At 39.5% G+C, this 13,850-nt stretch overlaps 1 protein-coding gene across 6 annotated transcripts in view; it reads left to right on the top strand.

Annotated features, from left to right (window-relative positions):
* The window catches only part of DYNC1I1 (dynein cytoplasmic 1 intermediate chain 1), a 267,273-nt gene that overhangs the window by 40,632 nt on the left and 212,791 nt on the right, over nt 1-13,850 (top strand). For 3 of the 6 annotated variants that reach the window (XM_038391986.2, XM_038391988.2, XM_038391989.2), the window contains exon 5: nt 12,718-12,777. The exons of the other annotated variants lie outside the window; for them this stretch is intronic. In XM_038391986.2, coding sequence (XP_038247914.1) covers nt 12,718-12,777 — 60 coding nt within the window. The remainder of the gene's footprint in view (nt 1-12,717; nt 12,778-13,850) is intronic. 6 annotated transcript variants of the gene reach the window in all.

Below are 13,850 nucleotides of genomic sequence, written 5' to 3'. Positions count from 1 at the left end.
AATGGAAGCTGCAGGTGGCACCTGCAGACGGGGCAGTGTGCAGAGCCGTCTGGCCGCACCTCCACATAGGAGCCAGAGGGGGAACATGCTGCTGCTTCCAGGAGCTGCTTGAAGTAAGCGCTGCCTGGAGCCTGCACCCTTGACCCCCTCCCATGTCCTCCCATGCCTCAACCCCATGCCCCAGCCCTGATCCCCCCCCCCGCCCTTCAAACCCCTTGATCCCAGCCCAGAGCACCCTCCGGCACTCCAAACCTCTCATCCCCAGCCCCACCACAGAGCCTGCACCCCCAGCTGGAGCTGTGGGGGGGTGGGGGCAAGGGAGTTCGGTTTTGTGCAGGTAGAAAGTTGGCAACCCTATTTGTATCTTTTAGTTACAATAGCACCTTACTGTCTGATTATTTGTATACTTTTCTGCCCATTGTAGTATTGGCAGAGCAGTTACTGTGACCTCCAGATTGTGTTTTATGGAATATGGTAGTAGTTTTCATGTAGATTGGCTCTTCCTTCAGATCTAGGCCCATGTAAGAGCATGGGAATTATTTTCTAACAGGTCCAAACTTTTTCCCCTGTGTCCCTCTGAATTGTCACACAGCCCTGGTCCCTTGAACCATTAAAGTCCCCTTCTCCGCCCCCTTCTTTCCCCCTGGCCCGCCCTGGATTGTGAGTTTCACCAGCAGTTTGCCTCAAACTGATTCAATTAGTAGCTGCTATGATTCCATTTTACTCCTAATATTGTTTTGCTTTTGGGTACAGTGCCTCCACCCGCAGGTTAACTACACTTTGCATTGCTTTATGTCTTAAGGTCATACACAGAGGCCTCTTGCTGCTGTGATGGCCTGGGTGGGACAGATGCACATCTAGAGCATTCAGCTGCCTGAGAAGTTATAGAGTGTAGCTGAAAGAAGACAAGTTTTCAGATGCTTTGTAATGACTCTTTTGTAGCTTTTATTTTTAATTTCTCTGATCACCATTTATGTCAGAAAAGGGTGTCAAATGATGGCAGATGTTCTTAGCGCCTAATCATTATAATAAGTAACATTTTCTTTGATGATCTCTCCCTTTCCCAGTGTCTGTAGTCTTCTCATCCACCAAACTCCTGTGCTGTATTCTTTTCATGCACTTTGCATGAAACCACTGTAGCTTGCAGTCTTAGTGACTCAGCCTTTTATTTGCAATCAGGGGTCGGCACGACCATGTTACCCGACTGACATTTGACAAAATTACTTTACTTAGTGATGGACATTGGAGGGGTTTATGTCATTCAGTCATTCAGTTTTTTGAAAAATTACCACGGACCTCAGAATTTTACCACGGACACTTGTGTCCGTGTACGGACACATTGCTGACCCGTTTACAATGCTTTATTTTTAATCAGTTCCTTATCTAGTAGAGTGGAACAGCACAATTTGACTAGTTAAACTGAGTATTAGGATGTCACACTCCTTTATGTGTCTGTTTCACTGGAGCTAGATGTGAGTCAAGAAGAAAAGGAAGAGGGCAGATCCCAATCTGTTTTAGTAATAAAGGACTAGGAGAATGTTTATTTTGGTAAACGGATGTGATCAGGGCAGTGTATGTCCTCTCTCATCTCTCCTCTTTGGATACAGCCAAGGTCTTTCAGAAGAAAGTACTCAAGCAAAATTTTCTAATTTACTAAGCACTACAATTCAGTAGGGTCAGTTACCCTATCATTAAGTTAATATATTTGACAGGTTCTGCACAGTGATGATGTGTTGCTATTGCTCAGGTTTTCAGGTTGCCAGAATTAATTGTATTACTGGTTTCACAAATTATAGGGTCTTCTTAAAGTGTTAGTATAAAAAGCAGACGTGGTGTTATTCCCTGGGAGCAGCAGTAATAGTTTTCACTGACAGCAGATTTTCTTGATTGTGTAAAAAGTTGTTTTTTTTAAATCACTTTTAAAGAGCTGCTTTAGTTACCAACTTGCACACAGTTCAGCTTGCTAAGCCAATAAGGAATAAATTTAAAATGATATCCAGATCATAGTGAAAACTCAGGATCTATTGGAAGGAAAATAAATTGGTCATAAGAACTTGGGAAAGGGTTCCAGAAAATAATCTCTCCTTCCACCTAGGTCATTAAAAGAAACTTCCACTTATCTGTATTATTACTCTGAAATGTGAATGTCAGAAATCAAATTGCACACTCCTCGGGAGGGATAATCATTCATTAAATTTAGGATCTAAATTACAGAAGAGAAATGCAGTATGCAGGCTCGGTTAGCCATACACAGTACATTAGGTGCTGGAGGTGAAAGATTTTACTCTAATAAATAAATTGTTAATTACTTTTGTCCACTGGAAAACATGATAAGGACAGCATGAAGAATTGGTGAGAGTGCAAGTTGTATGCATATATGGTAGAAACAGCATATAAGTCTTTCTTATTTTATGAGATGGGCATCATCTGAATAGAAACCTACAGTCTCTCCCCTATAAACAATCCAATGTCAGATGCTAATAAATACCTATACAAAGTTTCTGAAAGTGTGTGTGACAATGTAGTTCTAAAAGCAGTGGAATTTCAGCTGTATACCACAACTGGGGCAGCTGAGATTAGAAATAGGTGAGAATTTGTAATATAGCACTAGGGAAATTTATAAATGAGCTACCATATCATGTGCATCTCCTAGAATATAGAGATAAGGAAGATTACCATTGCATGACAAGAGTAGTACCACACATCATTTATTACATTCCTCCCATAGTTACCATGACTTCGTCATCAGAACCTCTTGGCACGCGGATCTAATCTTCTAGTTCAGTTCATTGTAATGGGATAGATTGGCTTTAAGGTGCTGTCATGAGTTGTGCAGAGGGAGCTGCACTGCAGGAAGAATTCGGCTTACTCAGCTGATTTTCTCTGGTATTCTGGGGTACCGTGATATAGCAGGACCCTTGCTACCCTTTAATGGAAGCAACATGAAATGTCTGATCTGCTTCCTGGCCCAGCTGTCTAAATGACAACGGAGCCTTAGGCTCACCTTCGTCCCATTCGGCTAGGGCTAATGCTGACACTAGCCTCACATAGTGCCTGAGCTGCCTAGTCACATTATGGCTGGATCCTCTACAGGCGCATAAGAGGACTGGGGTGGAGGAGGTTTCTGCAATCTTTTCCCTCCTTTGGTGCCTGGCCCAGGCACAGGACACAATCTGCTCATCTATCTCAAAGCATGTACATACGCTTAGATATGTATAAAGCCCTAAAGTTCCAAAGATTCTCTATGCCAACATTTTGCTATCCTATAATACAAGAAGACATTCTTAGGGACAATATGAAGCAAGTTGCTTTTAAGTCTCAGTTCATCTGACTAGAAAGTGAGGAATATTTTCAGTGCTGCCTGTTATAAAGTCAGAATGGTCTATATTAATTAGAATCAAGCCTTTAGTGTGTGAGCTTGTGGCCTCATTAGGACTTTCATATATGCAGTTCAGTCCTCTGGATCTTGATTATTTTTCTCATTAGCAAGTTTCTCCATGCTCATAAATTGGAGGAGGCAGGGAGGTTGCCATTCCCAAGGAATGCTTTATAAATGTCTTAGAAACATGAGCTCCAGCTGCATTCAGTAAACCCATCTACACTTACTACACTGCTAAACTTAAGTTTAGCAAGAAAAACAGATAATTTTTCTGAGTCACATATTAGTTATATTAGAACTCATGGTTATCTCCTAACTATTCAAATTGAATTAGGAGTATTCTGTCTTACTTCCAGGACTCTCTCTAGTCTTCTGAAAAGAGAAAAAAGTTCCTGCTCAGTAGCTTTCACAATAATTTGGGTGATTAGCCTGCCTGGAGTCAACTTGCCTAAATTCAAAGTCCTACCTAGAATGAATCCTCAGCTAGGATTTTTAGTGGTTTATTTTAGAACAACATTGGGAACATGGTTCATGATCAGACACCTCTTTTTTCTAGCTTTAACTGTGTCAGAAGGATGACTGGAGGATTAAAAAAATCAATTTAGTTTGCAAGTGTCTAAGAAATATATTTTGAGCCTCGTAATTCCAGGATTAGAGATGTAGAACTTTGTATATTTTGGCTTTGCTAAAGATCTGCAATAGATATTAGTGGAAGAGAAATTAAAAAACTGACTAAAAGTTAGCAACGTTTGTATATAAAGCACTTTATAGTAGATAAAGGGGTTAGACTTCCCAAGTAAGAAACTTGAGACCAGGATGAAGGCACTTGTAACATTTTGTGCTGGCTTTGTGGCTTTATTCCTAGATATGATTGCAGAAATCATGTTGAAGGCCATGAATGCATGGATCACTGTAGGCAGGTCTGCATCTGAAAGGATGGGGCGTACTCTTCTGGTGTAGTTGTAGGTGAAAATGGGTGGTTTTGTCACCATGGTTATTGGGCATCTGCCTAGAACTGAAAGTTATTAAGCCTAAAACTAACCATTCAAAGGAAGGGCTGTGGGAAAGCTCCCATCTTGGCTTCAGACCTAAAATTTCCATTTTTTTTCAAAATAAGTTAATTAGCAGCTACACAACAAGATAATACAAAATTATATTATTAATTATGAAACCACAGCAATAAATCACTTTAGTCATAAAGTAAATCCTTTCACTTGTTTAACAGGGACAAGTCAGGATTTAGCAGAATGGAAATGTGTCCTCACACAAATTTCACCCTAGTTTAACACATCCTGAGTTAAACTGGTGCAATCTCTGCTGTAGGACAAGTCCTTCTTTTCTGAAGCACAAGGAAAACAAGATCCCTCAATGTTAATTTCATGTTATGTTTAGTATGGTAAAATCTCACTCGCCATTTTGGTCTAGATCCTACTTATCTATTCACACAAATAGTCCCTTTCGTACAATGTCTATAACACCATGTCTGCTTGTAGATTCTGAGGATGACCAAAAGGAACATTATTTTAAGGCAAGAGATTAGAGAATGGTGATTTTGAAGAGAAAACCACTGATCTCAAGAAGCAACCATCAAGCCACACCGCCTTGTAGCCCACAGTACTGTAAATTGCTGAAATTCTTCCATTTCTGAAGTCTTCCATCTTCTTCAGTTCAGCAATGTCTGATGATGATGAAGGCATCAACCTGCATGTTTATCTGTTTGATTTCCCTGAAGGGCTGTAGTGTTCGTTTTCCTTCTGTGGCTCCTGATGTCTGGTAAAAGGCCAATGATGCTTTTTTTTTATGGGACCTTATCCAAAGCCCATTAAGTTAATGACAAGAATCCCATTAATTCAATGGCTTTCAGTCTGGCCCCTGCAATTCCTTTACAATCAAGGAGACAAGGACATATTAGCTTTCTGAGATATTTTGGCATAGACATGAAAAATCCAGTGGCTAAAATATTCTAAGCTTTCTTTTCTTACCCAGTTTATTTTGGGGTTTTAAACATAAAAAATAAGATTGAAGAGTTGATACATATCTGAAGGAAAGTGTTCAAGCGGCATTACAGATTCCTGTGCTACAGGAGCAAACAAACCAATGGCTTCTCTACAGATCGGTATCATGTAATCCTGTCTCCCTCGTGCACATGCTTTTTATTAATCCAGTTTCAAATGACAGTCTACCGTTTGTGACACTTACAGTAAGTCTTTGTAGATTTGTGGGCTCAGCAAAAGCTTCTAACTGTTTGACCTTCCATGCTAGCAGATACAACATGCTGTTGACAGTAACTCTGCTGATAAATTAACATAAATGTCAAGGCCAGAATTTTGGGTAGCAATAGGATATAAATTAGATCAATGTTAGAATGATAACTCGTGTGTTAAAGTCAAAGGAGAAGAAGATAGGCAGCAATGTTTTCTTTCATAATGAAAAAGTACATTCAATCACATACTTTAGAAGTAGTCTGTATTCCTGGTGTCTTTTAAATACGTTTCACAGTAAGCTTATTCTTACATAAATTATTTTTAAATAGATGAGTTTGATGTCATCTGTTTTTCAATGTATTCCTTTAATTTGCAGATGCACCATACTTTAAAGTACTTATTGGTCTGAGCCTTGTGGAAATTTTGACCCAAATCAAACTGTAGTGTTCTGTGCAATGTTTTTCTTATTGATTGATCTTTTTGCCTGCTCCATTCACAATGAAAACCAATAACTACAGGCTCCCCATGTATTCCAGCAATTAGCTGCCATGGCAAATCCAATCTTTGTTGGCTCTAAGAAAGACCAACAGGGAGATCAGAGGGAGAGCATGAGATATGAGCACTGGATTGGGAATACATGGAGCTCCAGAGACAGGAGGGAAGAGGTGCCTCACAGATCTGGCCTTGGCATTTTGCTGGGTCTACCACTGCCATTAGCTACTGGGACAAGGGAAATGAGGATAGCCACTTTTCCTTTTACTTTAAAGCCACTTTAGACTCTAGTGGGCCCAGGTGCCTCAGTGCTTAGTCTGCCACACATGCTGCCCTCCTCCATATCCTGTCTCTTGTGTTTGAAATTAGCAAATTGCCATGTTAAGCATTATGGGATATGCCTCAGATCTATGGAAAAACTCATTGCAGCCTTACCGATGGAGTCACGACCAGGTCCTCCATAATAAGTGAGGATTAGTTGGTAGTAATATTTCCACTCTAGAGAGACCATTTTAGGACAGGACATGTTACTTTTGCTGGGAGTGTCATTAATGAAACATATGAATATTGCAGTTCAGCTGTTCCCTTTGGAGTCACTGCACTGTCGGTAGTTTTTCCATTTACTAGGAAAGCAAAGCAGCTCTTGATGACAGGAAATGACAGGCCAGAGTATGTATGCTTTCCTCCTGTCTTGCTCCAAGGCCCCAATTTGCAATGCTGTGGTGTGATCGTCTGCCCAAGCAGAGCCCCCTTTGGAAGTCTAGCTTCTCCATTGTTTCAAAGTGTGGCCTCTCTGAAAGCACTGATTTTCAGGCTAGTGACTTGGGAAGAAGAGAAGCTGTGCAGAATAACATTCTGCAGTATCAGCAATTGAAGTAACAACCTGGTTTCAGCTTCAGGGAGGGACAGCTGCAATAATGCTTCCACCATGTTGCACAGAGGATTAAGTGTTGGGCCTGATATTTTAATCTGATTGTGTCAGTGATATTTCGCGCTTATACATTTCACTTTTATTCTGTGGATTAAACTTTAGTAGGATCTTTAATTTCACTGACTTTGGAGATTTTCCTCTTATACTCTTGTCAAGCCTGATCAAAGCTTATTGAAGTCACCTGAGAGATTACCACTGAATCCAGTGGGCTTTGGACCAGACCTTCAGTGTTTAAATACTGTATTTCATTGGTGGAGCTTTCTAAAATATTTCAAATTTGGACCTGGGAATATCTGGGAAAGCAAATAGTTTATCACCAGAGTAATAACAAGTATAACAAAGAAATCAAGTAACCATGTAATCTACATAAAAATCACTAAGGTTATATGATTGGAATAAGAGCTTCTGGAGGTGTGTTTCAATAATACATGGTAGCACAATGGGGTCCATCTTTTCCTTTGTAGTAGCAATACAAAATCGGGTATTCCTTTGCTCAGACCTCTCTCATGTCCCATTGTGACTTGTGCAATTGTCTCTCCTAGTCTTCCTAAATTCCTGCTCTGAATTAGGGAGTGCCAAATGCCAGGGCCAGCTTACTAGTAATGTCAAGAAGCAGAAAAATATCATAGACAACTAGACCACACTGACTTTTGATCTTGTTCTCTTCTTCCCTGTAGTCTTTTGCAGGTTATTCTGATGTGGGAGAGAATGGAGACTAGTTGAAGGATCAATGATGTCTTTTTTCTACTAACTGGTGAAGGAATGTAACATCTAAGGGTATGTCTACACTGCAATGAAAAACCCACAGCTGGCCATGCTAGTTGACTTGGATCACAGGGTTTGGGCTAAGGCTGTTTAATTGTCGTGTAGATGTTCAGGCTGGAGCCTGGGCTCTAGGACCCTGTGAAGTGAGAAGGTCCCCACACATCTGGCTGCCTAACAGTCTACACTAAGCCTAACAGTCTACACTGCAGTTAAACAGCCCCTTTGCCCAAGCCCAAGTCAGCTGGCATGAGCAAGCCAAGGATGTCTAATTTCAGTGTTGACGTACCCTAAAGCGCAGTCCTGAATTTTACTCATGACAGATAGACATGATGCATGTAGAGTAGTAATTGGGTTCATATTATTAGGTAAATGCAGAATATGAAAATATGGAATTCTGTTGGAAGAGTATGAAATGGTTCAGTTTAATTGGCCATAACCCCAACTTGGACCCACACTTGTACCTTTCCTATAAGTTGCAGCCATGATCTAAAAGCCTCATTCCTTACATGCAGCTTCTTGTTCAAGGAAAGCTGAAGAACAATTCATATTTGATAATGGCTACATTGTTTTTTAGCCTACAAACAACCAAGGGCAGAAATTGCTCAGCAAACATGTCACAGGAAGATTGATAGCAGGGCTATTGTTTGTCACTGTGTGGGAGACTTATGCAACCAACTGCTTTGAAACAATGTAGTGCAGTCTGACTAAAATAATGTCTGCCACTTTCTGAATGATGGGAAATGGCCTGATCTGGCTCAGTTCTGAGCTGCTCTCTCAAATTGTAACTCACTGAGCCCTCATTTGTGAGTTTCCTATAAATACCTCATTTTGTGTGTGTGTGTTGATTCACCCACAGAAGAAACAAGGTGTTCAAGGCTCAAAACTAATGGATCTCAGGCGACCAATGGAAGCAAGGGCATCTGCAAGGAAGCCCCATATTTCCATACCAGCTCCCACTTCACCCACTCCCCTCCATCTCTCAGACAGTTGGTTTCTGGCAATCTATTTTTGTAGATTTTAAGGCCAAAAGTGACAATTAGATCATCTAGTCAGATCTCCCATATAACACATGCCATAGAACTTCATCTGGTTACTCTTGCCACTGAGCCCAATAACATATATCCCCTGGAATGTTCCCTTGCAGTGGTGTTTCATACACCAGGCTAAAATGGGTAAGTTACTGCTTAACTTCCCAATTGTTTGTGGTAAAGTTGGATGATGGGGTCAAATGACCACTCCTTGGCCACATGCTTTTTGTATCTTCTAAGATACGCACACTGTAGAAGAGTAGAATGATTCTGAACCAAATATTGCCAGACAAATAAATCAGTATTAAATAATTCTGCAAAAAATGACCTCTCCATTTTATAGTTTCAGACTTTCAATACTCTTAAGGAGAATATATTGTGGGCCTTGTTCTGAATTTCAGTTGCACTCCACTCATGTTAGCTATTTTTAATGTAAATACAATGAAAATATGAATTGAGACTTCATTTTTTTCCATTTAAATGTTTTTTTGTGACTGAACTTGGTGAAAAGTGCCTTGAAAATGGAAATGTCATGGATCTGATCCAAACTCCATTAGAATCGTTAGAAAGTTTCTCACTGGACTTCAGAAAGTTTCTCACTGGACTTTATGTCCTCAGAATAGGTCCAGTGTTGTAGCAGCAGTGTTAACTCCCTGCATTGCTCCAACAATGCATCCATGATTACCTGCAAACAGCACTCCTAGGCCCAAAACTGGTCTCAGTGCAGATTTTACAGGCTCCAGTGTCCTTTCCCTTCTCCCAATTTTGGACATATACAAGTATCAAGACTAATTTCAATTTGCATTTAGGGAAGAAATAATTTCTAGTCCTTTTCTTTGTGAAGAAAACCCTGAAAAAGTAAGTCAAGCCCTAGATTTAAAAGGTTGCCACTGATTTTTCATGGAGCTCTTAGGACACTCATGGTCCACCGTACAGATGTCCAAGTAGGATTAGGCTTAATACCAATACTCGTGAGAATGCTCAGAGATTCCTTCAAGTAGCAGGAAGTAGCAAGGGACAATTTTAGACACTGACTATTTGGAATATTGTCCCTTGGAAAATGTTCTGTCTTTGGCCCTCTGCACAGAAAATTTTTACACACAATTTTTACGCACAATAATTTAGGCTTTTTTTGTCCTGGAGCAGGAAATTAGTGACCTGAAGCCCCACTTCCTGCAGACTCAAGTTTGGCAGTGCCCCAAAGAATCATCTTACTAACCATCCCTCAAACCTTGTGGCCAATTCTGTGCACAGTGGTAGGATCGCAGTGAATGGAGGTCTGTTACATTTTTGAGTGGAGGTTGAAAAATTGTTTTCCGTACCCACCCAAACTGCTAAGCTGGCTTTGTCTCAGAAGGGTGGAATGTTATTTTTTAAACATTTATATTAGTGTCTAGAGGCCCCAAATCAGGTTCAGGGTCCCATAGTGCCCCATACACATAAAGTGACATAGTTCGAGGTCTGAGGAACTTGAAATTTAAGAGGATTAGGGGGTTGAGTCTCCATGTTCATAACCTGGATTGTAAATTGTTTATGCCAGAAATTGTCTCTACTATGTTTGTACTGTATGTAAGGAATGAGATCCTGATCTCTGATTGTGGCCTGCAGATGCGATTGTAGTAACAATAAAGCTGATATCACTCTGTTGGGTCTTTCAGCTATTGTACCAATAAGTATCTATTGTTGTCGTGTCTTTTGTGATTTTGACATCTGTCCAGCTCCTAGCTGGATGGAGAGCTCAGAACTTACTTCCTTCAAGACATCAAATGGCTATTAGATGGTAACAGTTCACAATTACTTCTGACCTGGTGTTAATTTGAACAGACCTAATATAGCCCTTGAGCATTCTGTTGCTAAGCTTTCATTTTAATCACACTGTAATGGAATTCTCCCTAATGGAATATTGGTTGTCTCTTGGAAATTTGACAGGTCTGAAAGTGGCGAAAAGAGGGAATATCTGACTCAAACAAGCTACATATATCTTTTTCCTAAGTGTTTGGAAAACATGGGTGTGCAAATATAAGTGGCCCCAAGGTAGCCATAACATTAAAAATTGGCACTTACTCATGAAATCACACTATGTATTACTGCCCTTGGCAGCATTTCAGCGGTCATTTTCACACAGATGGTTTGTGTTTCTTAGCAATCTCTGTAGTGCATTAGGCTCTGAGGTTTTTCCCTACCTTCAGACATTCAACTCTTTACCTGCATTTCAGAGACAAATTCCACTCTTCACTAATGTCTTGATTCTTCTCTGCGTGTTTTACAACATCCTAGCTTAGGCAGACAAGATAGACTCCTGCTCTAGAGAAGTCTCCTAGAATAATTCTGAGCACATCACAAATCTCTGGACAACATTTTCTGTGCTGCCCATCTCCCATAATAGCTAATGGGAGCGAATGCCCTGCATCATACCAAATCTATATATCTTGTTATAATTCTTCATAGTTTGTACATGTTTATGGCTATGAGATTGATTGATTGTTTTTCATTTTTGACATGTCAGAGCACATGACCTTGCTCACCTTCCCAAAGAGTGAGTGACATTGGCATCCGAGTGATGAGCTTATCAGTATAGTAGGTTGCAGCATTTATATGGATTGAGGCAGTTTCTTCAGATTATACATTAGCAGGGGTTGCCATTTTGTAGTAGGTATTGTGCAAAATCTGCATGGATTATATGATTTGTACTGGGTAACATGGTAAAGAATATTTTGTGTACACCTTTGAAATCTGGATTGAAATAAATAGGGTTGGATCAAAAAGATGGGGAGCTTACCAATTTAGGGGCCGTCATGATGTGGTGACATCAGATAAGTGAGTTGTTTTTGTGAAGGATAAGGAGGCTTGTTTCACTTTGTTTTAACATCTGCTAATGAAGACCATGCATAGTCTAATGCTTAAATCACAGGAAAGGGAGTTAGGGAGACTTGGGTTCTCTGCCTGCCTCCGCCACAGACTGGCAAGTTACGTGGGCCAACTTTTTTAAGAGGTGTCTCCAACTGGGAAGCCAAAATCAAGATACCTGAAATGAGTGGCCACTTTTTAAAGTTTTGGCTGAATCTCTTGGCATATCAATCCTTCATTTATAAATTGGGGATTACACCACTTCATAAGAATGCAGAGAGTCTTACTAGGGGTTTGTAAAGTGATCTGACCTCCTCAGAGGGAAAGTTTCATTGTGCTACATTATAAAATCTTCAGCTAAGGCTGCATTGCTGGATCATCAATTCTTGGTAGCACAGTGCTTCCATCATGAAGAAAAATCAGTGGCAGGTAATTATATTGAAATGACTTTTTTTAAAAAGTCAGGATGGATTCTTATATGGTGAAAAAAATACTTGTTTGTTTACCTTATCCCACAAAATATTAAACATTATAATTTGTCATACATGACATCACAAAAAAGACTTTAACTTGTATATAATGGTTTATTGTCAGTTTCAGAAGACATATTAAGGGCTAAATTATTCAGTGAGGTTTTCATGGGGAGAGTTGAAGTACATGACGTCATACATCCCATCATTGTAACCTCTAATAAATGCCTACTGCAAATCTTACAGCTTATTGTGAGTACACAAGGAACAACTAGTGAGTCTGTAAATTGTTTAAAGATCCAAATTAACACATTTTTATTAAGTAAATTTTGAAAAGAAAGCCTCAGACTGAAAGTCTCTTTCCTTTGTTTACTAGTACAATGTACTCAGTTCCATGTAATTTTAATAAATTACCTGCTCTTGTAGTCTAGCATCAAACCTGTTTGATATTAATTATGGCTCTCTATTGTACTTTGAGGTGTGTCCTGTGTATGTACTGTATACAGCATGTAATCAATGAAATGAGCTTTTTTTTTCATCTTTCAGTTAATTCTCTGTGTTCTTTTTTTCCTTTGTGCTGCACGGCTGATTACTCCCTTAGGACCCTGCAGTGGGACACAGACCCCTCAGTGCTGCAGCTCCAGTCTGACTCTGAACTTGGGTATATGTCAGCTCTTTTGTTACTCGTTTTATTATTTCTTTGCAAGAGTTATGTTGAAAATGCTTCCCAACTGAGCTGCTTTTGTGTGGGTTTAATTTATTTTTATTATTGTTTTGGTGACTCTAAAGTACCATAATTTAAGTTTTCTTTGTTAGTTTCACCAGTGATATTAAGCTTGGCAGAGACATTTTTTTAATGAGGGAAACAGGAAAAAAAGCCTATAAAAGATGACCTGCAATTTCTGCTGTCCGAGAACAATAACAAACATTACCATTTCATTATGGATGAAATGTTATTATAGTGGCACTTTAATTGAAAATGTAATACATGCAGTTAATTATACCAATGTCTAGTTAGTGTTTGTTAATTCTGACTTTTCATACTGAATTACTCACAGGATGCTCCCCTATCCCCATCTTTACCATAGTTAAAGTTAAAATTGTTTTCCTTATACAGTAATAATCACACTTTCTCCTTCCTTAAGAGTTAATAATGTGAACAATTATATTTGTACCCTTAGCAAATAAAACTATCACTTTCACAGCCCCAGAGTCATTTTGCTTTTTAATTGAGTCTATGCCAGTTAAGGTTTGTTTACTTATAATTAGGCTGAAATTAATACTTTTTCTAGCTGGGGTACTTTGCCATGTGCTTGTGTAAAAGTTACTGCTTTGAGTAACTGCAACTAACCACTACCACTGGGTGGCTGGTATATATTTTTTAAAAGGGTCCAAATTTATTTAGTATGAAAGGTGTCTATTGTTGTACAATAGTGAAATCCATATTATGAACTATTTTTATAATGGACCAATCAGCAGAAATCAGTTTTGGCCAATGACACATGAAACTCCAAATATCTCCTGATTCCCCTAATGTTAACATCACACTGGAGATGGAACTGAAGTTCAAAGTGAAACTGTGGCTTGGTGATGGTCTTGATTTGGATATCATCCATGTGGATCACAAAAGTTAACTATCACAAATAGTTTGGCCAGTGCGGTTATACTGTAGCCAAGAGTCAGAGGCTAAGCTACCCAATCATTCCTGTCAATGTGTCTCAAGGTGTGAAAATG

This window comes from Dermochelys coriacea, chromosome 2 (genome assembly GCF_009764565.3).
Source record: "Dermochelys coriacea isolate rDerCor1 chromosome 2, rDerCor1.pri.v4, whole genome shotgun sequence".
Lineage (NCBI taxonomy): Eukaryota > Metazoa > Chordata > Testudines > Dermochelyidae > Dermochelys > Dermochelys coriacea.
The sequence above is the reverse complement of the archived record's forward strand: the minus strand, read 5'-3'. Positions and strand labels throughout refer to the sequence as shown.